The sequence below is a fragment of the Rhinopithecus roxellana genome, chromosome 8, assembly GCF_007565055.1.
Source record: "Rhinopithecus roxellana isolate Shanxi Qingling chromosome 8, ASM756505v1, whole genome shotgun sequence".
Taxonomy (NCBI): Eukaryota; Metazoa; Chordata; class Mammalia; order Primates; family Cercopithecidae; genus Rhinopithecus; species Rhinopithecus roxellana.
The window spans coordinates 114,910,335-114,937,268 of NC_044556.1; the positions used below are offsets into that span (position 1 = coordinate 114,910,335).

Below are 26,934 nucleotides of genomic sequence, written 5' to 3' on the forward strand. Positions count from 1 at the left end.
GGTCTGTGTATTTTGATGGCATGAAGCCAGCTTTTGCATTGATAAACACTAGGGGCATTTCTCCTGAAATGTTAGGTATATTTTAGTGTCATAACTGAAGATGTAAGCAAATTTAAAATGCTTGCTCTAAATTAAAAGGGTTCTAGCTTAAATGAGCAGCTCCTTTATAGGAAGATTTTTGTCACAGCGGTTTTACTACATTTTAGTGATATTAAACAAGAGAATCGCATTTCATGTAGTTGTCCTTTTGAAGTTCTTCAGATCTTTTTACTGATGTTGTCAAATTATTAATACAAGTAGGATAAGACCAATTAGCTTACCTCTTCACCTCTCCCATAAAGCCTTTTTTTGGTCTTCTGCAATGTTTCTGAAGGATGAAATGTGAACTTTTTCATCTTATTAAACTACTCTAGGTATCAAACTGGTTTGGAAATAAGCGAATCCGGTACAAGAAGAACATAGGTAAATTTCAAGAGGAAGCCAATATTTATGCTGCCAAAACAGCTGTCACTGCTACCAATGTGTCAGCCCATGGAAGCCAAGCTAACTCACCCTCAACTCCCAACTCAGCTGGTTAGTTTTTTCTTTGATTGGGGGTGGGGGGAGGAATTGTTCTCTACTTTTATACTTGCTTTTCTTACATTGGGATTTTCTTTTTATTTTTAGACTTTTGATTGGTTAATTTCTGTATTTGATTGTATTTTTGGATGTTAATGTCACTTTGGGCTCTTCCTTTCATTTCCAAAGAGCAATCTGTTAGACTGTTTACAAGGTGGGTTGTGTGGAGGTTTGCATTAATGTGTCTATTAAGTTAAGACCAAAGTAAATTGGTTAGCTTGATGAGACTTCTAAATTCTCCCCTCAGGGATATCAATAAATAAGTTAGACATAATGCTTAGAGATAGTCTATTGGGATTCTGTCATTTGGCCCATTTTATATAAAGTTTTTATCCTTCAGCAACATAATGTCTGGGTCACCTATTAGCGTGCATTCTATGCAGAAATATTTACTCTTCTCGCAAATATCTTATTAGATATTAGATATTGGTATGCAAAACCAGGCTATGAATATTTCTATGTATTGTTTATAGTTGTTGTTCTTTATTGCTTATGATTATCAGTCATGTGCTATGTAATAGGTTTTATTTCAGGAAATAAGCATTATATCACTAATTTAAGAGTTTAGGTCAAAATACTATATTTTGGGGTGTGCCTTGTGTCATCAGTTCATAATTTCTACATGTGAAAAAATATAGTTAATAGTGCAAAAAATATAACCTTTGTGTTTGTAAGCTATGGAAGGCATGTGGTAATGTTTTTTTCCCCTTCGGTAAAGGAAAAACAAGTATTTTCTCATTAAATAAGTTTGGTTTGACTTCGATTAGTGTGCACAGCTAAGAAAAGTGATGATTCTAACTTAAAATGTTACCAATTTAAATATATTTGATCATAATATGATTACAAACCTAATGTCTAACATTCTTTAGAGTATGTGGTATCTTTGACCACAAAGCTTGTTTGTCCACTAAAATAAGTTTTCTTATAGTGACTTGTTACTGGAGACGATGTAGGGTTCCACAGACTGATGTCTCCTGTGAGCTTCCAGATGTACAAATTTGTTAATGATAAGGTTCTCCAAGTCACCGGGCTATACCCAGCATGTCTTTTATGGCCTTCTTTTATCTAAATGGAATCATGCATGAAGAGTGGCCGGGGCTTTTTCAACATGAATACAATAAAATAACATAGAATTCAATCCAGTTTTAATTTTCCCAGCGCTACAGGTTAGATTCCTATGAGGAGCAGATTTACTTTTTGAGGAATATTTTGGTTTTTTCTTCCTCCATCATGGTGTGATTGACAAGGGATCAAAGCTAACAGGTTCAGTAACCAGAGAGAGTTCCATCTTCTCCATCTGGTCAATTATTAAGAATTTCAGACCCAATAACATATTGAACTGTGCTGCTAGGCAGACATTTTCACTTGTCTCTTTGGAAGAAGTACAATTCTGTCAACATTAGCAAAAATGCACTCAACACTCCTGCAAAGGTTATCATAATGCAAAACAGATATCAAAATGACTTTTTCCTGTCCCTGGTATATCTGCATCGCAGATGGCTTAGCATGATTTATGACTAGTCCTTAGAAAGGCCCTGTGGACTTTCTTCATTACTAAATTCTTAACTATTTATTCTTTCCTAAAGCCCTTAAAAGAAAAAAGTAAGCATTTTAACCCTCTACTCTGTGTTTAAGAATTATGGTTGCCTCTTATGGAATGTCAGACTGTGATTACAGTTTTCTAAGGAATTTTTTTCTGTTGTCTTAAACATCATGTAACTATTCTGAACACAAAGTAAATTATTATGGAAAATTTGAGCTAAGCCTTCCAGTTGTGCCTAAGTTGTTGGAAATAATCCGCACAGGAAACCCTTTGTAGTGCTTTTTCTAAAGTAGAGACAAAAGAAAATACTATTGTATGTGTGCAATCGCATGGAATTGTAAAAGATAAACATTTTAACAGCAAAAGTTACAAATGGGCTTTTCTGTATTTTCTTTTGCTCTTAACCAACTTAAATCATCCACACAGATAAAGTAGAACTTTAAAATGTTCAAACTTTTCACATAAGGTGTTTATTATGTTGTGTACTTGCTCTTCAATAATTTCAAAAGATAAATGATAATTGAAATAAATTTTAAATAAGAAGTTAATATGTGAAAATATATTTTGGCAGAGTTTGAAGTCTAGAGTTGTGGAACCTAGGAACTTTTCATAGCCTCAGTATTGAAGCAGAAGGTTTTTTTTCAGAGTTTTACAAAATATAAGTACTCATTTCTATTGTAGAGAAATATATTTCTGGCTGGGTGCGGTGGCTCACGCCTGTAATCCCAGCACTTTGGGAGGCCAAAGCGGGCAGATCACGAGGTCAGGGGTTTGAGATCAGCCTGGCCAATATGGTGAAACACCCTCTCTACCAAAATTACAAAAATTAGCCAGACATGGTGGCACGCACCTGTAGTCCCAACTACTCGGGAGGCTGAGGCAGAAGAATCACTTGAACCTGGAAGGCGGAGAGTGTAGTGAGCTGAGACCGCACCACTGCACTCCAGCCTAGGTAACAGAGCAAAATTCCATCTCAAAAAACAAAACAAACAAACAAAAACAAATATATTTTTTTGCAAGTAAATCCTCTTCCTGCCAGAGGCTTCTGTATGGAGAACAGCACTTTAGTGTCTTAGATTACTTCCAAATATTTCTATTTGTTGATATGTTCCATGTCTCCTGTTTTCTTAAGCATAATCTATTTTTTTTTTAATCACTTAAGACTAAAACCCGGGGGGATTAGCAAACATTTAAAGATATTTAGCATGCTTCATAGTTTATACCAGCAGAGTTAGACAAAATGGATGGAGCAAAGAGGAAGAATAGAAGGAAGGAGAGAAAGTTAAATTTTGAAAAAAGAAAGCAAAAATAGGGACCAGTTGAAGCACTGGTTAAAACCTGGGGTCTATAATTCTTCTGTAATAACCTAGAGTAATGCGTTCTTCATTTCTTAATTTTGATGAGATTATAAAACCTCAGAAAAATGAGGCCCTTTCAAGAAGCTTGGATTATCTTCTGGAGAGGATTTTAACATCCAAGAAGAAAGAAATTGACTTGTGCATTACAGATGCTCACTGTGGCATGCCATCAGCATTGAAATTATATCACATTCTGTGATTAGATAAGTGGTAGTGGGCTTACTGAAGCTCAGAACCCCAAGATTTGAATTCTTTCGCTTAGCTGTGTGTTTGTGTCAAGGACAACAGCACATCTTCTTCTAGCACTATTTTAGTCAATGGCAAGCCCGTATACATAATCTTGTAATACCCCTGTATTAGTTCGTTCTCACACTGCTATAAGGAAATGCTTGCGACTAGGTATTTCTAAGGGAAAGAGGCTTAATTGACTGAGGTTAGCATGGCTGGAGAGGCCTCAGGAAAGTTGCAGTCATGGCAGAAGGTGAAGGGGAAGCAAGGCACCTTCTTCACAAGGCAGCAGGAGGGAGAAGTGCCGAGTGAAGTGGAGAAGAGCCCCTTATAAAACCATCAGATCTTGTGAGAACTTACTATCACAACAGCATGGAGGAAACTGCCGCTATGATTCAATTAAGTTCATCTGGTCTCTCCCCTTTGACACGTGGGGGTCGTGGGGATTATGGGGATTACAATTCAAGATGAGAGTTGGGTGGGGACACAAAGTCTAACCATATCAACCCCTAAAAAGAGGTTTGATGTTTTTCAGGATCGATGAAAGGTTATTATATTAAAACTCAGAGCCTTCGTGCCCTATGAGAAGTTTTTATATAGTACACACAGAGAGAAGGGAACACATCCAGAGAAGTCGACTGACACTTTAGTAAACCCACAGGAATGTTTATAATTTTGTTTTTTAAAACCAAGTGAAAATATTTATCCTACTGATGTTCTATCTCATGTTCTTCCTTAGTATGATTCTCCTCTTTATTTTTAAGTGAAGAGTGAAAACAATTTCTCCTGGAATTGGAACTCTACAACCCTGACCTACATACCTATTGAAGGGTTTTCACATTGAACCAGACAACACTTTACTCTTTCGCTTTGTCCCAAGTAGAAAGTAACAGTGAATTTTGGAATTCACAAGGGGAAATGGAAAAGCAAGCATGCCTGGGACTTAATTAAGCTTCCATCTAGTAAAAAGGACCTATCCTTTGAACTCCCATATGGTATGAGAGTCCAATCTATCAAGCTGAATCAGGCTGGCTACTTAATCTACCTGAAGTCTTGTTTTCTAAACTGCAGAAAATGGCAACTACTTTATTAAAATACTGTAAGAAATATTGAGTGAATACATTTAAACACGGAGTTCCTTAAAAGGAAAAAGTAAATCCATTCTTGTTCTAGGTCTTTGGTTCTCATCTAGGGGCAAATCTGTATCCCCAGGGGACATTTTGTAATATCTGGAGATATCTTTGGTTGTCACAATTTTGAAGGGTGGGTGTTACTGGCATCTGTTGGATAGAGGATAACCATTGTAGGGCTAACCACCCTACAATGCATAAAATAATCCCCCACAATGAAGAATATTTGGCCCAAAATGTCAGTAGCAACAAGGTTGAGAGATCCTGTTCTAGGTTTAAGCTTTATCATTATTCTTTTTTTTTTTTTGGATTATGAAATTAACTGATTTTTTTTTGTTTTTTGCTTTTACTTTTTTTGTTTTTCTTTTTTTTTTTTTTTTTTTTTTTTTTTTTTAGGCGGAGTCTCGCTCTGTCGCCCAGACTGGAGTGCAGTGGCGCAATCTCGGCTCACTGCAAGCTCTGCCTCCCGGGTTCACGCCATTCTCCTGCCTCAGCCTCCCGAGTAGCTGGGACTACAGGCGCCCGCCACCTCGCCCGGCTAGTTTTTTGTATTTTTAGTAGAGACGGGGTTTCACCATGTTAGCCAGGATGGTCTCGATCTCCTGACCTCATGATCCGCCCGTCTCGGCCTCCCAAAGTGCTGGGATTACAGGCTTGAGCCACCGCGCCCGGCCTGTTTTTCTTTAACAAATTTAAGTCTTCTGAAGATTCTTTAGAGTAGAAATGCAATTTTTGGGAACTTGTCTAATGAAAATGGATGTGAACACATTACCACATCATGATGTTTGCCCAAGCAAATGCATTAGAATCATAGATGATCTATTATTTCTTCTCTGCCTAGTTGAGTGCAGCTTTAGTTTTCTGTACATGCCCCAAATGTCTGGGTGGCAGTTTAAATGAGCTGCTTGCCTTCCTTCCCAAACCAAATTCAGAACCTTTTAACCGACAACCACACCTTAAAATGTGCGTCTAGTAGTAGCTGATGGCTTCAAAACAGCCTGCAGGTAAGGTTTCTGAATGATCTTCTCAGCAAGCCAAGTTATTCTGTTTCAGCTCTTTGAGAATGCCACAGCACCTCCAAGAGAGCCCATTCACTATTTGTCAGTGAATCGTGTGCGTCCCAGGAAGTTATCCATTCCATGATAAATTCTTTCTAACTTGCAGTGCTGGGTAAAGAACATGTCCTCCCCTTGTAGTTCAGATGTTTTTGTGGACTTCTGTCTGCTTTATTGTGGTATTAGTGGCACCTGGTCTCTTCCCTCAGCACAACCACTGCTTCTGGATACTTACCAGAGAGTGAGAAGCCATGGTAATATTGTAAGTGGGTATACAGACACAATGAAATGCTGAAACAGCACAGCCAAGAGCACAAGGGACTGTTCCTTCAATTGCTGCTCTGATACAAATGCACTTGTACATGAAGTACATTTCTATGTGCATATTTATCTCTGTGTACATTAGGCAGCCAGACATATTTACAGTTTATCTATGCACATGTATTTTTTAAATCATCTGTGTCAATTGCAGTATGTATCTTTTAAATGACACATTCCATGTCTTCATGGTTCCATGGATGCCATGTCATTGGATATCATGTAGCCTTTTGGGGCTTTCTCCCATTTCTAAGTTTGTGTACTAATTTCCAAAAAAACATTGGTCAAATTTATAGTCCTTATGTTTAGGCTAGATTTACCACAGTGGAACCGGTGGAATCTGAGTGGTGCCAGGATGGACCTTAAGGTTGACTCTCTGGATGATAAGACATCATCTAGAGATGATGGGAGAGAAGTAAAATACCTGAGCTTGGGTGGGGGAGCCTGATGACATATAACAAATTATAATTTGGGTTCTTGGAGCTGATTCTTCTTAGTTCTGTTGACATCTAAATGTAAGCATGTATTATAATACATTACAAAATGGCTTTTATTATTTAGGTTATATCTGTGATTACAAAAAATATTTGAGAGGGATAGTACTAGTATACAGAGATATTATATATCTACATGTGAGCATGTGATCTGTGCCACACATTGTTTCATTCATATGTTCAGAAAGATAGTTTCAAAGATAGTCCCATATTAATGGAAGGAAGTTACAGACAAAAGACTTCGTCCCACTGACTGGGTATAAGCCACACCTGGTCAGATCTTACACCTGTTTTGCTAAGGCCCTACCTTTCCAGTTCCTTTCAGATAAGCTAAACAGAGAAATGTGGGCCAGATGAGACAGGACAAGTTGCAGAACTATGGAGATGGCATAGTCCTTTGGTTGATGCTTGAGTCCTCCTCTAACCCCCAAAGAAAGCATTTATTTTTTCCTGGAAAAGAAGGAATGAGAAGGGAGTTAGGTGGAGGATTGTTTTATTTAGTAAAATAGCTAGTTTTTCTTTGCATGTGAATGAACATCCCACAGGACAAACAAAATTTGAGGGTTTTTTTGTTTGTTTGTTTGGTTTTTGTTTTTGTTTTTTTTAAATGTGGAGTTGTACCCAGGTTTATAAATCGTCAGCTTTCTCTAAATGGCTCTTGCCTTTAAAGTATGAAAACACCATGAATAGCATAGATAGATACCATAAATAAATAGTGCATTGTGTCAGAGTTTAGAGTTTGTCATTTGTTAAGTGGTCCTTCTATGGGGAAAGAAAGTCCTCTCTTCTGCTTAGCTGCACCTCTTCATGTGGGGCAGGAAAGCTCTCAGAGCTCAAATTCCTACCTGAGGAGAAAAGAAAAGTGTCAGAGCTGAGGCATGAATCATTGTTGGGCGATTCCACACTGATGATGGCTGTCTCAGAATATGAGGGCAAGAGCACAATTTGAGCAATATAGGGTTGGAAATAATAGAGTGCAACTGACCTGGGTCCCTGAGGTCTCTCCTTTTCCAGGCTAACGTCATGTTTTAACCAAACCTTGCACGTTGAGCTTTCTTTCCTAATGCGCTGAGCTGCACGATGACTTCAGAATAATATTAAGCTTTTGCAAGCCCTTATGCTTAGGTTGAATGTGGGCTAGGTTCACCACAGTGGAACCAGTGGAACCTGGGTGGTGCCAGGATGGACCTTAGGCTAACTCGCTGGATGATGCCTCCATCTCTGGGAGGTGAAAGCAGATGGCTAATGGCCCTTCTTGAGGCCCACTTATTACTGTTATTATTATTATTATTATTATTATTATTATTAGCAGCAGCAGCAACATTTCATATTTTATGCATGCTTGAGAATTCCTGGCCCGTTATTTTGTTTTCTCCATAGTTGCAGGTGGCAGAGAAGGGTAGATCACTCCCACATATTCTTACAGTCCTCAAGGTTCCTTGGGCTGTTGCCACCTTGCAAGAAATTTCACCTTCATTTTAGAAATTAAGAATGTCATAGACCCATACATAGTCCTAGTATGTGACAGTGCCTTCATGCATTCCCTCCCAGGTGCTGCTCCTCACAGGGGAGGGGATGGTTTAGCAATGGCATACTTAGAATCCAGTTGAATAGTTTATGTGCTCTATCATGGTGGCAGAAATACCACTGACCAGCCCATAGCCTCCATCTTGTGGTCCCCTGGCCAACGCTACAATTTTAGAGGCATAGAAGAGAGATCCTAGGTCTAGAGACTACAATCCAAATAGACTAAGTTGGGAAGAATAAATGTTCCCTTTCTCAGCTTGAAGTTGCTAAGGGGAAGCAGTTCTATTGACAACTTGCAGTAAGGTATGGCTTCACATAACATAAACAATATGCACCCTTTATTGCTTGCTCTGTTCTTCATGCTACTAACCAGACTCTGTTGGTGTTATTTTTATTTTAGTTTTTATTTGGGGGGTTGCTTTGCATGTCATTCTTCCTCTTGGCTGTTAGTTGCGGGGTTTGAGCCTTTTCCTTTCTGTGATTCAGGTGCCTCACTCTTTCCTTTCCAGGTTCTTCCAGTTCTTTTAACATGTCAAACTCTGGAGATTTGTTCATGAGCGTGCAGTCACTCAATGGGGATTCTTACCAAGGGGCCCAGGTTGGAGCCAACGTGCAATCACAGGTAGGGACCCAGCCAATATGCCGCCAGGTGAATGCCTTAGAGTCCAAGAGCCCTCAGTCATACTGGGCTTCCTGCTTCTGTCCAGAGAGAGAGAGAAAGATAGATCAGAACCAAAACCTTACCAACGACCAAACCAAAATCAAGACAACCATTGTCATGGGGAATCTCGTCCACACTTTGTGAATGCATTTGGCTCTGGCTTTTCAGTTGTACCAGGAAGGCAGGAGAAGAACAGTAAGCACAGGGCAAGGTGACCGAGACACATCAGGCAAGTGGAACCAGCATATTCTTTATTCAGCAAAGGGAAAAGGAGGAGGTGTCAGAATGTTATCTCAATTTCCAGGTCTCCCTCTCATGTGTTGGTTTCTCATGCTCAATATTTACCATATAAAGAGGCAATTAATAAGCAAGCAAATATATTACTATCTGATGTTTTCATTTTAAGCTTTAAAAACACCCAGCCAGGTTGACTAAATTCATGTCTTAGTCATCCTTTAGGTCAAGGGACTTGAGTTTCTGGTGATGAGTAGACGTCCACATTGGGAAGCAAAATCAAGCCGTGTGATATCAAATCTTAGTGCTCCATAGTAAGCAGATTTCCTTCATGATACTTCCAGAAGCCACCCTACCAGCTCAGCATGAAACGTGATGTGAGAGGGTCGAGTAGTATGCTGTGGGTCAGAATTATTAGGGAAGTTCTGAACCATGTCAGTCTAGTTTCCCACCCTCCATGTGGAACAAGAAGCATTACAAGCCCAGAACAGACCAACTGGTCAGCGATTCACCCCTTTCTCGAGAAACATTGCCTGGAAACAAGTTCGAAGTGATATGGTCAGGCTTTGGTCAAGTGACTAAACAACTGGCCATCACTTAAGTCCTCAAAAAATACAAGGTCTCAATCAAGTACTGCTCTGTGAGATGACTGCTCAAACCTCCTCTAAACAGAACCTTTGTTTTTGTAGGATACCCAGCAAAGGAACAGCTATATAGGATGATCTGTAGGGAAGAAAAATGGGGAGAAGAGAAAATTCCTTCATGCTTTCCCCTCCAGCTCCTCTAGCACCCTACTCCCTACCATCTCATGCAGACTTGTTGAACTAGTTTCAATGTGGGGATCCCAGTTTTCTTTTACCATTTTACTGTCTTGCTTACTGAACTCAGAACTCATTATGGATTGGCATACAGAGGAGGCTAGCCTCCTCCTAATGGACTCTCCCAGGACAACTGTCTCCAAAATGATTGCATTAATATGGCATGCCCAAATGGTGGCCTGCCTGATGATGATCTGCCTCCCTTTTCCTGCGCCTCTCTGACTAATTTTCTCTCTGTTATTGTTCATCTGTTTAGGTGGATACCCTTCGCCATGTTATCAGCCAGACAGGAGGATACAGTGATGGACTCGCAGCCAGTCAGATGTACAGTCCGCAGGGCATCAGTGTAAGAAAACAAGCCCCCCCACCCCCTGGTTTGTTTTTATTCTTTCCCTACCAATTATTTCAAAGCCGTAGGGCCCAGAACGCCACTTAGTAGGACTTATCTTAGCTTTACGGTCACCTAGTTTCTTGTTTCTGTATCGGCCATGCCATCGGCAGCATTCTACCCACACAAAAAGTGGCGATTGGGCAGGCTTCATGCAGGCAGCTGGCGTCTAGGGCTGTCAGACGCAATCAGTGTTTGCATGGCACCTGCGGCCACATGCGTTCAGCTAGGGGAGCTGCTAAACAGGTGACACCTAGTACAACAGTGGTAGGAAATGTGACCACAAGCTGGGGCCTGGGAACCTGGGAAGTGAAACTAGTAGCCAAAATCCATTGCATCCACGTCTGTGGTCTGAAAAAAAGAAATATTTTTTTTTCATTCTGTCTATGGACAATTAAAAAGAAAATTAACGCAGAAGCTGGGTATGTAGAAGGGATGGGGAGGGGTGCAGACCATCTTCTACTTGTTCTTGGGTGCACTGGCGGCTCCTGACTAGCATGAAAATTCATAGCGACAAGCTATGTCGCACAGAGTGAAATCGATCAGACAGACACAAGGAGAACCGAGTGTAGATTTGGGACAGCAATCCAACTTGATTTCTCAGATCAATCGTCTGCTTTCTCAGCAGCGGTGACAGCAAGCTGGGACAAGAGGGCAGCCTGGAAAAGGAGGCCGTTTTTTAGATCAGGAATGATTCCTGGGCTTTTGGAGGTCACAGAAGGCTTGAGTAGAACTATTGGCCCTTAACTATTGAAGAGAGGTTTGGGTGGTGGGGTGGTGATCATTTTTTATTGTTTGTTTCTGTTGCTATGATTAAAGGAAATGAGGGATCGAAGGAAGAAGAGTTAGGCATGATTTATTAATGTAATCTATACTAATGGAGGTAATAATGTCTGCAGTGAAGGAAGTGATGGCCCCTTCAACTCTGCGTTGGTCAAGTCATACATGATTCTGTCTGGTTTGGGAGAATTAAGAGAATATCAGTTATTTCTCAGATCAGATGAGGAATGGTTGAACACGTTAGGAATTCGTACCTCATAAAAGAGAAAATTTGGGGGGCGTCTATAGTAGTGTAAGGCATGCTAACACTATTAGAGTCATCATGAATGATCTAAAGGGGTTAGGATAGGATAGGACTACTGAGTAGTGCATTCAGAGAAACAGGTTTCACTTCAACATCTGATGGACCTTTCTCACAGTAAGAGTCTTCCGAAGAAGGGATTGGCTGCCTTTAAGAGTTCTCCATCCTTGGAAATTCAAACATGGCTTGGCTAGCTGCTTGGTAAGGATGTTGCAGAAGGAAGTCAGGCAGCAGATTTTGATTGTCTTGGTAACTTTTAAGGCCACTTACCTTAGGGAGTCTTTATTGTCTATCATTTTCAGGCAGAATCTTCTCTGAGTTTATACAGTATTTATCAAGTCTTCTCTGGAATGGAAGGAGAGAAGTCAAAGTTAACCCTGTTAAACATACTCTGGACAATCATGTTACTTTCTAGGAAGGATTTTCAGGACAGGGAGATTCTTCCCATCTTGTGCTTGTTCTAACTACATTAACTACTAGTACTGCATTGATGGCTGACTTACTGGGAAGACTTCTTGGAAAAATACAAGAAGCCATTGTGGGAAAGTGTATTCTCCAAAAGAATTCCAAATGAATGAAGTCGTTGGGGTTTTTGTCTGAGTGCAGGTTTACACACACATATGTTTATGTATTTCCTGAATCTTTTTGGGATATAAGATAAGTTCTTCCAGAGAAAGCTTTGCTCTGTGCATAAGCAGAAGAGAAGAACATGAGGAAAGCACAAGAGTGTAGGAACAAGAATCAGGCCATATTCAAAAAGGGAACTGAAGGAAGTCCACGTGACTGAGCAGGAAATGGGGCTGACACTTCTGTTATTTGGCATCTTTCTTTCCTAATTGGGCAGCATAGAAGAGAGAGAGCAGCAGTCAGACTCTGGGGAGTGGGAAGGTCAACACTGACCCCTCTGACATCATCTGATGGGCTGGGAATAATTTCTGAAATAGTGTAACCAAACATGTGCAGACAATTATGTCTGATTACATAAGCCCACCACAAAAACTGGGCTTGAAAATGCCACTTGAAAAAGTCTCTCACTTTGCATTAATTTTTTTGTCTGTGAACTGTGGTTATTTTATTTCTGGGTCTTTAATATGCAGGGTAAACGAATCAAAGGCTGATTGTGATACGTTCTTTTGATATCAATTTTAAATTGTGCCACCTGCAGGAGGCTAAGCTTGTAATAGTGAGATGTATTTTTAGATGGTGGTATTCGATGCTGAGACGTGTGTGTATAGAGCAGGATGATGACTGCCAGCAGGAGAGAGAGAGGAGGGGAGACAAGAAGAGACAAGGACAGGAATGAAAGCTTTGAGCCAAGAAATAAAAATAAACAGTTCCTAACCCCAAAGCTTCAGTGGAATTCCCAGCTGGGCTCTGGATTGTGTTTGAGTCAGTGGAGGACATTTTCTGGGCAGCCTTTATCTGCTCCCCTGGCTGGGCTTTCACGGCACCGGTATCTTATCCAAGCAGCATCTATTTTAAGCCCTGTAAAGTTCAGACCACTTGCCTTTAACTGACCACACAGCAATAGGATTGCAAGGTGCAGTGGTAAGAGTCCTGTAAAGGGACTTGGGAGCTGCTAGTCCTAGAGACTCATGTGCCCATGGGCAAATATTGAATCTCTCTTCTAGAAAATGGGGCCAGTAATTCCCACCCTTTATGCCTCAAGGACTGACTTAGGGAAAATGAGAAAATAAGTAAGGAAGGGCTTGGCAAAGCATAAATGTTTCCACATGAATGCAGTATGAAATTTTATAAGTGATAACTTTCTAATTTGACCTTTTTTCTCCTCTGATGTGAGCAGTTTTCTCAGTAGGTAGTTCCTAGTGAGGATAGGTTAGGACACAGTTGTCACTTTTTTTTCTCTTCTGATGGAAAGGTGTGCTTTTGAGATGGATATAGTGTTGTGCAAGGCCTAAAGACCCCCTTCCTTAGCCACGGTGAGAGTTAAATTATACCTCCTTAAGTACTTTGTGTTCTCATATGACAACGGGCAATACTTACTAAGCTTAGAGTGGCTCTAAGTAATGGAGGGAGATTATTCCACTTCTCTGTCAATCAGACATACTTAAAGATCACTTAGCTATCACATTCTTTCCTATCCATTCTCACCGCCACCATCCTATTTCTAGAAATAGTTCATTAACTAGACTATTGCCATAACTTCCTAATCAATGTTGCTGTCTTTAGTTCCTCCTCTCTCCCACACACCCTCTGAATTTTGTCATTCTTTGCTGAGATGTCTACTGCCTACCCAAGCAAGCTCAAACCCTGAATACAACATTCAGGGTCTTTTACATCTGGGCCCAGCCTTCCTGTCCTTCTACGTCATCCTGCTATCATCAAAATAAGCTCTGGATGCCATTCAGTATGGCCAGCTCACCTTTACCTCATTACCCATTTTCCCCCTTACATTTACTCATGTATGCCATCTACACAAATGTCCTTTCATTCCTGCATCACCTCTCCATCCCACCCCACTATCCAAATCACACTTACTCTCAAGCCCAGCTCCTCCTTCATGTCTTTCTTCTTAGTCCTTCTCCCCCTTTCTCTCTATTTTATCACAGACACATATTTTCTTTGCACTATACGTGTGTGTACAGGAATTACCTCTGTGTCTTTCACTTCTGCCTATGTGTATGGTCCTAAAATGCATGTACTAGTTGCTCAAAACATGTTTGCTGAGTGAATAAATCAAGGAGGAGAAGAAATGATGCTACTAGATTAAAAATGCATTTTAATGACCAATAGCCACCTCTAGTGTATCAGCTGTAAAGTATCTGGTGAGAATTATTGTTTTAAATGCTTATCCACAAATATACTGGCTTTAAGATCCAAAAATATCCTTAAGTCTTTCTTTTTGGAAAAAGAGTTTCAAACTTTCTGGCTGATGCATATTCTCTGAGAATAAGATCCAAATCAACAGTAAGTATGTGAATTTATATGGTGATGATATTGCAGAGATAATTATCCTCAGCAGTAGAGTCATTCTTATTATGAATTTTATAAAATTTCTTTCACTCCTCCTATCCTTAAAGAGTCCCCGTGTTTCTATACTAAAAGAATCCCTGTTAAAAAAAGTATATATATACCTGTTTGTAGGATAGCCATGCATGTAGCCGCATAACATTGTTTGTGGGATAGCTGTGCGTGTAGCAGCATATCATTGTTGTCATTGGATTCTCATTGTTGTAAGTGCCCTGCCTACTAGATGTGGTACTGGAACCTCCAAGGATGACCTGGGGGAAGGTGGAAGCAACTTGAAATTGGGAAACTTAGGTCCTTCTTGTGACTTTTCTTTTAAGGAGTCACTTCACCTCTGTGTTTTTGCTTCATCTGTAAAGTTTATTAGATAAGCAAACTGAAAGCTCTCTTTCAGCGCAGCAGCTCTAGAATCCTACATTTATGATCTTTGATTGTTACTGTTAGCTCGAGGGACACCAGACTAAACTGTAGATCATCCCTCCAGAAAACTCTTTCATTAGAGTTAGTAACTTCTATTCTTTCTAGCCAACCCCAGTGTTCAAATTATATCTTGAAACCCAAATGGGAAGGAAGAAGTGCTCTTGTTACACAAACTTTTCTCTTTGAATTCCTTGGATATTTGTGAGAGCAGAAAGCATTATTCTTTAGGGTAAAACCTTTTTTTTTTTTTAGGCAGAGTGTCACTCTGTCACCCAGGCTGGAGTGCAGTGGTGTGATCTCGGCTCACTGCAACGTCTGCCTCCTGGGTTCAGGCGATTCTTGTGTCTCAGCCTCCTGAGTAGCTGGGATTACAGGTGTGCACCACCACGCCCAGCTAATTTTTGTGCTTTTAGTAGAGATAGGATTTCACCATGTTGGCCAGGCTGCTCTCAAACTCCTGACCTCAAGTGATCCTCCTGCCTCAGCCTCTCAAAGTACTGGGATTATAGTTGTGAGCCACTGCACCCGGCCACTATGTTTAATTGTTTTAAAATGTGGGTTATGGGAATGAATTTACTCCAGCCAGTCTTTGATATAAATAGATACCCCTATGGATTTTTCTTATTCAAAAGGTTTGGTGAAAATGGAAATAGGTGTTAGCACTATCTCTACAAAAGTAACATGCCATTAACATCAATTTATGACAGAAAAAAAAATCTCATTAATCTTGCTTTGTAATCATTATAGTAACAGAAAAATAGAGATGAAGCTTTTATCATTGTAAGCTATAATATAGGTGTTTTTTTTTTTTTTTTCTCCTATGTTAGGTAAGGGGGAAAAAGGAACATTTGCCAAGTAAATAAACAGAATATAAATCATTAGGACAAAAATAGCCTCCTATTTAAATGAACATATTTCAGACATTTGGCTACCACAGGGATACTTAGTAATACTTGGCCACATGCCATAATTTTAATTTTTTCTTAACTATTTCTAAGAGACCTCCTTCCACTTAAAGTATATATTAGTAAGATGTTGCCACATGTGGAATTGTAAGGCTGGGAACTGAGGGTAATAATTAAAATTCATATGCAAATCTTTGAAAACTCATGTTAATTATACACAGTTTTAATTCTTCTATTTTACCAAACTGAATTTGAATTTCAAAGGGATGAAAACATACCCAGATGTGCCCCCCAGTTGGTTGTCTTTGGGTACCTTCTGGTGCTATGACCAGGAACTAGTGAACAGCCCCCAAACTGAGGGGTAAAAGAACCAAGGAAAATCGAGAGGTCTGAATGTGGCAGACCAGACTCTTTAGTGTTTGAAGGCAACAGGGATAGAGTAGATAGACAGAAGCTAACAGCCTCACTCTCCTTCACGACAAAACCAATGAGAAACAGAGTAAGTCAGTGCCTTTGCTTCTTATAGGGCCTTTAAACCTAGCGCCATAACAAACCTGAGACCAGAAAAGCATTTTATTTCAGCCCACAATGACTGAAGAAGCAAAAAATATCCCAGTATTGTGATTTCATGTGCAATCCAATGTTCTTCCCCAGCCGCTAAGTGAAAGCCCTTAAAATTACAAATGAGGTCAGATCATTCAATGGCTTATTCATGCATTCATTTATTCATTTGCTTATTCATTCATTCATTCATTCAATCAACAGAAGCATTTTTTTTACCTTGGGGAATGAAGCTACATCATGGTACATCCAGATCAATTTGAAGAAACTCTGATGTCAGTCAGGGTACATTTTCCCTTTTAGTCTCATTCAGCACTTCGTCTGGGATTGAATTTCCTGTTCCTGAAAGGTTACACCAAGGGAACTGACCAACTCTGTAGCCTAAGAGGAAATTTGAAATTAAATTATGTGACAGAAGGGGGGAATTTAGGACCAACCAGCGAAGTTTGAGAAAAGTACCAACGCCAACCAAATAGATATACCACGGACTTAATAATATAATGATAAGCGTTCTTTTATAGAAACTCCTTCTCTCTTTGTAGAATTGTCACAATGAATTATGATCTCAAACCTAGTGATATGATCACACTAAACATTATCACATTTAGGCTGTGTGTGTGTGTATGCGTGTGTGTGTGTGTGCGTGTACATGTACATTCCACTTTTGCCTGTGTGACTATGAGCAAGTCAGTTTCTCTTGATAGGACTCAGTTTTCTGAATTCTAAAGAGGACAGTTGAGCTGGATTTTGTCTAAGGCATCTTCCAAAGTCAGTTCCATTTATAAACAATTACTGTTTTTCCATTCCCAAGAAAATGCAAGATTGTATTTTGGGTAAGATTCTCCACTGTGAGATGACAGTGTATGCCATGTTCCTTTCATTGGAATTGGTGTTTTATAGCATCCTGCCCAGCCTGGCCCACATTTGGCCTGTAGCCATGCTGTCCTCAGGCTAGGATCTGGTTAGTTGTTCCAGACTCAAGTTGGGCCTTCCTTCTGCTCTGTGAAGAAAAATCACAACCTCAAAGGGATAGTTTGTTTTTATGGTTGCTCCTGAAAGTGGCATGGTCACTCTAGATGTCAGCAAATATCAAGGTAATTAAATAAGCTGAGTTTAATTGTGGGAAACATGAGCATTGATTTCTGAAGATAGTCTTCTTCTTGCTGAATCTAGCCTCACCCCTTCTTGCCTTTTAGGAAAGAGTTCCATGTTCTTAGACAAGCTTGTTTTCAGATAAAATATTAGACTTCTTTTTTTTTTTTTTTGGAGACGGAGTTTCGCTCTTGTCACCCAGGTTTTAGTGTAATGGCGCAATCACCACAACCTTTGCCTCCCGGGTTCAAGCGATTCTCCTGCCTCAGCCTCCCAAGTAGCTGGGATTAGAGGCATGCACCACCATGCCTGGCTAATTTTGTATTTTTGGTAGAGACAGGGTTTCTCCATGTTGGTCAGGCTGGTCTTGAACTCCCGACCTCAGGTGATCCACCCACCTCGGCCTCCCAAAGTGCTGGAATTACAGGCATGAGCCACCGTGCCCGGCAAAATATTAGACTTCTTTCTTAGAAAATCCCTTTGTTTTAAAATCGGTAATTTTTAAAAATCCCAATCTCTGGCTACATTTGAGCTTGAGGAATTTTTTTTTCATGTCTCTAAATATGTTTCCATTTGATAATATTAGTAAATAAGTAAATAAAAGTGCCTTATTCCACAAATGTTTGTTGAGATCCTTCTAATGTCCAGTACCAGGAATACACACATCAATGGGACATGGTTCTTGTACTTCATAAAGTCATAGAAAGCAAAAAGAACTGAGAGTTATCTGGTTCAGTTATCTGATTCTCTGAAAGGGAAGAAATATACCAGCCAGTATATTCAATATTATTTTCAAAAATTTGGTGAATGGCCATTGTAAAGGGTATTTACACATATATAATCATATTCCTATCAACTATAAATATATGAATTGCTTATAAGCATGACTGACATTTGCTATTCTTACATAGATTTTGTGAGTGACTAGCAAAAGCTTTTCTTTGCTTCTAGAACCATGCTGTGCAATATAACTTCTTGCACTGATGGAAATGTTCTATTTTAGCGCTGTCCAGTAAGTTAGCCTTTAGCAAAACATGGCTCTTGAGCACTTGAAATATGTCTAGCTCGTTATCCTCAGCAAACTAACACAGGAACAGAAAACCAAACACCACATGTTCTCGCTTATAGGTAGGAGCTGAACAATGAAAACACATGGGCATATAGGGAGAACAACACACACTGGGGCCTGTCGAGGGGTTGAGGGGGAGGGAGAACATCAGGAAGAATAGCTAATGAATGCTGGGCTTAATACCTAGGTGATGGGTGAAGCAAACCACCATGGCACACATTTGCCTATGTAGCAAACCTGTACATCCTGCACATGTACCCCAGAACTTTAAATAAAAGTTTGAAATTTAAAAAAAAAAAAAAAAAAGAAGTGTTGGGCATGAGTTCCAAAAGACAATGGATATCAACTAAGTACTGTTAACATACAAGATATGACAATAAAGAATTAATACCGATTAGCTGCTAGATATAAAGATGCATACATTGTAAACAAGCATGTTTTTCAAAATAAACATCTTGAAACTAAAAAAAAAAAAGAAATATGGCTAGTTTGAAAAAGAAAATAAATTGTTAATTTTATTTAATTTAAGGTAATTTAAATTTTCAGTGGCCACTTTTGGCCAGTGGCTACCATGTTGACTAGTGAAGTTCTAGATTCTCTGCCGATTATTTGGTAACTGTAACTTGGTAAAGTAAGTTAAAAGAATAAATGTGATGGCGTGCAAAAGTAATACAAATAAAACTAGAAAATATAATTTAAAAATTTAGAATAGCTAGGAACTATGAAAAGCAAAGTAGGAAGAATTTACTAATCAACTACAAAGCATTAGAGGAATAAAATTGGCAGGAGAGTGATAAAATAGCATGTAAATTGCAAAATGAAGGTTAAAATGAAGCCACCAAAGTGGGGTGATGGCGTTAGAGGTGTCACCATGCTGTGAAAACAGAGTAGACTTCCTAACACAAAACACGGAAAAGCATGCTTTCTGCTTAAATCAACCTTTCTAAAAATAAATAGAGCTCTTTATTAAAAATTAACTATATATACGAAGTTAACTCCGGTTGCATAATAATATGCTTCAAACTATGAAATAATATGGAGGAAGATTTAAAATATGAATATAGAAATACCTACATTTGTTATGGGTTTTTCGAAATAATGTTTAAGTGGATCAGCCACTAATTCATCCAACCTAATAATTCTTCAGGCCCAAGTAGGACATGTCTTTGAACTCATCTTGAACTCTTTCTTTAAGTCTAAACCCTGTGGGGCTTACATAAGATAGAGGCTTTGTTTCAAGTCTTCCAGGTGACCTAAGCCTTTGCTGGCAGACTGGCCTTTTCTTCCTCCCTGCCCTGCTAGTCTGTTCCAAGTGTGGTCTGCAGATCAACAACATTACCTGGGAGCTTGTGAGCCATGCAGAATCTCAGGCCCCGCCCAGACCTATTAAATCAGATGCTACAATTTAACCAGATCCCCTGGCAATTGTTAAGCACATTAAGTTTGAGAAGCTCTGCTCTAGTGTGTAAAGTCTACATGCTCTCTAGGGCTTACTGAAGAGAAGGAATTACATAGCTGTATTTGCATTAAGAATACCTTTTAAAATGTTTTCAACATTTTATTTAAAAAATTTTCAAACATGGAAAACTGGAAAGAATTTTGCAGTGAAATCAGTATTCTTACCACCTAGATTCTATCATTAATATTTAACTCTACTGGCTTTGTCATATTGTCACCCTTTTATTCTTCTGTGCATCCATCAATCCATCTTGATTTTTTCTTTTCATTCATTTCAAAGTAAATTGCAGACAACAGTACGTTTTCTCCTAAGTAAATATCCTGGCACATGTATCATTAACTAGAGTTCAATATTTATTTGCGATTTTTTCCTCTTCTGGAACAAAATTGTACACGATTAAATATGCAAATCATAAGTATCCATTCTCTTGAGGTTTTTTGTTTGTTTGTTTTGTTTTTTGAGACAGAGTCTCCCTCTGTCGCCCATGCTGGAGTGCAGTGGCACGATCTCGGCTTACTGCCAACTCCGCCTCCCAGGTTCGTGCCATTCACCTGCCTCAGCCTCCCTAGTAGCTGGAACTACAGGCGCCCCAACCACACCCGGCTAATTTTTTATATTTTTTAGTAGAGATGGGGTTTCACCATGTTAACCAGGATGGTCTAGATCTCCTGACTTCGTAATCCACCCGCCTCGGCCTCCCAAAGTGCTGGGTCTCTTGAGTTTTAACAAGTGTAATACACTTGTATATAAATTTCCTACTCTTTGTTTTCTTGTGTGTACCTCATTCCTATAGTTTGCAAAACAAAATAAGAAGGAAATGGAAGGACAGGGCACATAGTTGTCCACAGAATAGTCTGTTCTTTTCCTGGCAGCCAGGGGATCCCTCCCTTCCACCTCCTACCCTCAGTCCCTCATTCTATCTTATAGCCAAGCATTGCTAGAAAGGCCAATTTAAATCAAATGAGATGGTTTATTCTACACTTGTCTCATGTTCTGATATGGTGAGCCTGCCTTTAAGGGCTTGTATTCAACTTATATTCACATTTCAATGAGAAAAGTTTTTGAGATATATAAAAATAGAAACTTTCTAAGAGATATCAGAAAGTTAAATTATAGTGTGATTACCTCACTATGACATTTTTCCTCTTTTGCCTTTTGCCGTTTCTCTCCTTTCTTCTTTCCCTTTATCCAGATAGACCCTTGACCTCTAGTCCTTATGCCAAGTGAAGGGAATTGGCAAGAACCTTATAGTGAAAGAATTTATGTGGCCTGGTGATAAACATTTTGAAGGCCGAATGATATGGAAAAGAACTCTTAAGAACTCAGTTGTGACTGTTCTGTTGTGTATCCTCTCAGGGTAGCATATGGAAGGCGTAAGACTAGTTCATTTCTTTATTAAAATAAAATTTGGAAAATTATTTAGACAGCTCTTTCCTGGATCTAGGCTACCCTACACCTTTATTGTGTCATATTTGGTTAACCAGCCTAGATAGTGACCCAGTGATCATACATGAGAGCAGGATTTTAGATCAAGTGTCACTTCGTTGAGAAACGTGTTGTGCTCATTATAACAGAAGGCAAGACTATTCTAGAATCTAGGTGTGCAGTATCAGTAGAGGTGGATTTTTAAAGTAACTTAAAAGAATAAATACGGTAGCCTGCAGGGGTGGTATAATATAAATAAAACTAGAAAATTAAATAGAAAATATAAATTTAAAAATTAGAATAGCAAGGAACTAAGAAAAAGAAAAGTAGGAAGAAAGAATTTACTCATCAACTACAAAGCACGGGAAGAATAAAACTGGCAGGAGAGTGATAACATTGCATGTAAATTGCAAAATGAAGGTTAAAAGCAATTAAGATACACAAGCACTGAAGAGAATAATAAAAACATGAAATAAGCTAGGATGAGTAGTTAAAATAAATAACACCAGCTAAGAAGATACTTACAAAGATTAAAAGACAGATCAACTAGTAATAAAATAAGGAAATGGTTTAAGGCAGTAAATTAAAGAACAATTAAAAAACAATAAGGAGAGAAAATTAACAGGCCAAAATGACACTTAATAATTGTATTAATAGCCAACATTTATTGACTTCTTTCTATGTGGTAGACACTTTGTGTACGTTAACTTATTTAATTCAAGTGTATTAAAATAATTAGGAATTTATTTTGGGGGTAAGCACAAAAGAGTTCAGAGAAGGGAAAGCCAGACGTCAGGGCAATAACCGTCCCCTTGCTAAAAAATAATAAATAAATAAATAAAAACAAAACAAAACAAAAAAAAACTGAAGGTAAGCAAAATAGATCTGCAGATATCAATTTTCATTCCTTGTCTAATGTGGTGATTTTTGCAGTTGAAAAACACCCAGTCCCTGCCCTGGTACTTTTCTTTTACTTCCTTTCTAGATCACAGGTTCCTAAAGTGTCTAGCATTATAAAATGTACATTCTCTTTCCCTCTTGTCATAGGTAAGATTGACCTTTGTTAGGGGCAACAAAGTTCTCAATCATTAGAATCCATAGCCCAGAACCTATGGCAGTGGGCACACATCTCGTAATCCCACTCATCTTACGTGACCAAGCTCAGGCCTACCTTCTGGAAGTACTTCCTAGTTCTTTCAGACTGTGCCTGTGTACTGCTTGGTACACAGGAGTTGGAATGGGATTTCTTTTCTGACACTTAACCTTTCGTTCCTCACTAGACCATAGAATTCTGAAGAGAAGGATCTTAGTTTTATATCCTGTTCCTCAACTCAGGCCTGGCATACAGTAGGTGCTCAATGAATGCTTTTCAAAGTGAGCCTAGTTGAACCTGTTGTCAGTGGGTTTTGTGTGTATGTTTTTTTAACCAGCATTCTGACCGGATTTTCTGCCTGCCTTGAAACCCTGCAAACATGTATTTTGTATTTCTATTATCCAGAGAATTTCTCCCACGAGAAAATGGCTTTGTATGTGTGTTTGTGTGTGTGTGTGTGTGTGTGTGTGTGTGTGTGTGTGTGTGTGTTTCTGTTTACCACAGCCTGGTACCCATCTTTTACCTCCAACTTATTTATATTGCATACCCTATAATTTTTATGCCAGAAATATTTTATGGGTGTATGTATACTCTGGGATGGGTATATATATATATGTGTGTGTGTGTGTGTGTGTGTGTGTGTGTGTGTGTGTGTGTGTGTGTATTCAGAGCTCAGATATCTGCTACTGTATTTTCTCTTTTCCATACTTTTTTTGGGGGCAGGTGCTATCTCAGTGGCCTTGAGCTTGATCCATAATTCATTCATTCATTCACTCATTTGTTTAGCAGACATTTTCTTGGGACTTACTATTACCCAGAATTGTGTTGGGCATTAAGGCAAAGAAAATGAAAAGGAGATCTAATACCTGATCTTGAGCAACTCTCTGTCTTGATCTTGCTGTTTAGCCTGTTTCCATTGGCTCTTTCTTTCTTTCTTTCTTTCTTTCTTTCTTTCTTTCTTTCTTTCTTTCTTTCTTTCTTTCTTTCTTTCTTTCTTTCTTTCTTTCTTTCTCTCTCTCTCTCTCTCTCTCTCTCTCTCTCTCTCTCTTTCTTTCTTTCTTTCTTTCATTTATTTATTTTGAGACAGAGTCTCACTCTGTCACCCAGGTTGGAGTGCAGTGGCACAATCTCGGCTCACTGCAACCTCCACTTCCCGGGTTCAAGTGATTCTCATGCCTCAGCCTCCCAAGTAGCTGGGATTACAGGCATGCGCCACCACGCCCAGCTAATTTTCTTTCTTTCTTTTTTTTTTTTTTTTTTTTTTTTTTTGTTGTTGTGAGACAGTCTCGCTCTGTCACCCAGGCTGGAGTACAGTGGCGCAATCTTGGCCCACCACCAGTCCCGCCTCCCGAGTTCTCGCCATTCTCCTGCCTCAGCTTGCCCAGTAGCTGGGACTACAGGCGCCCGCCACCATACCCGGCTAATTTTTCATATTTTTAATAGAGACGAGGTTTCACTGTGTTAGCCAGGATGGTCTCAATCTCCTGACCTCGTGATCCGCCCGCCTCGGCCTCCCAAAGTGCTGGGATTACAGGCGTGAGCCACCACGCCCAGCCTAATTTTTGTATTTTTTAGTAGAGTTGGGGTTTCACCATGTTGGACAGGCTGGTCTCAAACTCCGGACCTCAGGTGATCCACCCACCTCAGCCTCCCAAAGTGATGGAAACCACCACACCCGGCCAGCCCTGTTTTTCATGGAAAGGAAAAAACAACTGTTAACACTCTTCACAGGTAATTGTTGTATTTTGAAAAGAGTTATGAAATCACTTGCTGACTTTCTCTTCTCTGGGGAAAAGAGTCTGAGTTCCCTCAGCCTTTCTTCCTAAGACCTGTAGTTGGCAGCAAATTGCGTTGGTTGCTCTTCTCTAACGAGCTCTGGAGATTGGCCACACAGAACCAAGACATAAGTTAGATATGGACTTTTCTTCAGACACTTTGTTTAAATTTTAAATTTTTTTCTGATTGCAAATTAATATTTAATGTAGAAAATTTGGAGAATGCAGGAAAACTACAAAGAAGAAAATTTACTGTTAACTTTGTGCTCATAGCCTTCTAGCACTTTATGTATAAGCATGTTTTTTTATGTGGGTGTAAGAAAGTGACAATTCATTTTACCTACTTATATTACTAAAAATGTGTTATGAATATTTTCCATATCATTAAACATTCTTCTCAAACATAACTTTAAATAACTGCATAGGAAACTGTTATAGGGAAAGTCCACAATATGTTTAATCAATTTATACTATAGAACATTTAAGCTATGTTTTGATTTTGGGTTTTTTTTTTTTTTTTTTTTTTACTATTATTAACAACATGGTGGTAAGCTTTATAGTACAGAAAATTTAATGCATGTTTTCTGTTATTTCCTTGGCTAAATCTCTAAAAATGGAATTGCTAGATCAAAGGGTATACATAAGTTTACAGTCTTTGTGATGTATTGTAAACTTTTCTTCCAGGAACTTCTGTTGACTTATGGTTCTCACTAACAGTTTCTGGTAGTTTCCATTTCCTCACAACCTCAACTGTTTTTCAGTCTTTGTCAATTATCAAGTCATTAAATGGCATCTTGTTTTTATTTTAATTTGCATCCCTTGGGTTACTAGTGCGATTGAACATTTTTTATATTTACTGGCCTTTTGTATGTGTTCTTGAAATGTTCATCTCTTTTCTTATTGATTTCTAAGAACGCTTACACAATAAGGATATTAATCCTCCTCCACTAGGCCAGCATTTAGTAAATAGGGGAAATTCTCTTTCTGAGTGGCGGAGGACTCCTGTGGAATAAGGCCCCAGGTCTCATCCTATTTCTGTGTAAAGTTCTTCAGTGTGAAAGCTGGATTGTTACCCTAGGAAAACTAAAGGCACATCTGTAAGTGATACCGATATTGATCTTAAAATAAATAAATTAATTAACCCTACAATCTGAACTAGCTTGACATTTTCTGTCTTTCTGATCTATGAAAAATCTCAAGTTGTGAAATAGTGCCCAAGAATTTTCTAAAAGAACCTAGAGATTTGTTAGTGAAAAGTTTGGGGGGAGATCTGCCCTAGGCTTAGTATGACCCTAAGCCAAATAAATAAGTCCTTGACTTGCTTATAACCAGGTTGAAGAAATAACAGCTACATCTATTTAAAAAGCTTTCTTATGACCTTAGCTACACTTAGGTCAAGATAATGGTATTTTGAGTGACTAGATGTTTTATTTTGGATGCTCGATCAGTCTCCTTGTTTCTTTTACTATCTGTAAGATAACACATTCTTCTAGGTTGTTGAACTTTGACATCTCACCATCATCTGCTCTGCCCATCTTATTCCATAGCAGCACATATACAGAAAAGCCAAAGCAGACTCCTGAGTCCACAGTACAGGTGGAAGATTTATGCTGCAGAAATTCTGGGACTCTTTAAAAGGAAAAAATAAAAATTTCAAAAAATCAAACCCCCTTTCACTTGAATGAGAATTTCAGAATAAAAGAGGATGTCCCCCAGCATCCCCTGAATATCTCTAGGGTGGTGTCAAGTGAGTTCAAAATTCTTGAGCACATAGATTGTTTTCGAGCCCTTGTTTTCATTTCATCAGTAAATAGAATTTTAAAAACAACAATATCCTCCCATCAGTAGATTTGGCACAATGGACACTAGCACCCCATTCTTGTACATTCTTGTCAACATTTTCTGTCTGCATCCCCCACCCCCAAGCGGGGGCCTGCTTCCCACTATATCCCCCCAACCCTTCTGTTAGCTCTAATGACCCTGCAAACACTAAATGGCATTTGAGTGCATTAAGCAGCAAACTCTCTGGTGACATAGCAATTATGGCTCTGAAATAGATTTGGTGCGTCACGGAAGATAAGGGTTTTGAAAGTTTCTGTTGTGATTATAGCCTGTAACTCCCACAAATAATAGGCTTCAAAATAAGAGGCTGCCAACGGAGCCTTTGTGGCTTTGTCTCAGTGATGGCACGTAAATTGCTATTAATGTCCCAAGTGTACTTGAATATGCCAGTCTTTGGGATGTGGAGTTGGCTCAGTGTCTCTCTTTACACGGCATGTCATTATTGGTCTGATAATCTGGGGTAATTGCTGTCTCTTGGATGGTCAGAAAAGTGTAAGGGATTTAGCTTCCTGTGTGATGGTAAATAGCCTCAAGATTTACCCCACGAAGGCAGGTTCACACATACTGGCTGTGTGTGTATTTCATGTGTAGCCACCATTCACCATTAAGATGTGTATACAATCTCTGTGTGCACCCTTAGTAAATAATAGCCTTGTCAACAAAGCCAAAGCAAAATCAAAGGTTATAAAAATGAAATGAAGAATTCAGGGCTGTATATGGTCAGCCAATCAGATAATTTATATTGAGAGTTTAAAAAAGAAAAAGAATACCCTTACTTGAGTTATCTAGGGTTAGCTTTATGAGGAAGCATAACTGCCTTGTCTTACGTAGCTACTCTTTTCTAGCATAAGT

At 39.1% G+C, this 26,934-nt stretch overlaps 1 protein-coding gene across 4 annotated transcripts in view; it reads left to right on the forward strand.

Annotated features, from left to right (window-relative positions):
• The window catches only part of PBX1 (PBX homeobox 1), a 328,948-nt gene that overhangs the window by 253,394 nt on the left and 48,620 nt on the right, over window positions 1-26,934 (forward strand). For 2 of the 4 annotated variants that reach the window (XM_030936105.1, XM_030936104.1), the window contains exons 7-9: window positions 414-573; window positions 8,781-8,893; window positions 10,241-10,330. In XM_030936105.1, the coding sequence (XP_030791965.1) occupies window positions 414-573; window positions 8,781-8,893; window positions 10,241-10,330 (363 nt within the window). The remainder of the gene's footprint in view (window positions 1-413; window positions 574-8,780; window positions 8,894-10,240; window positions 10,331-26,934) is intronic. The other 2 variants (XM_010373360.2, XM_030936107.1) reach the window with 1 other exon arrangement.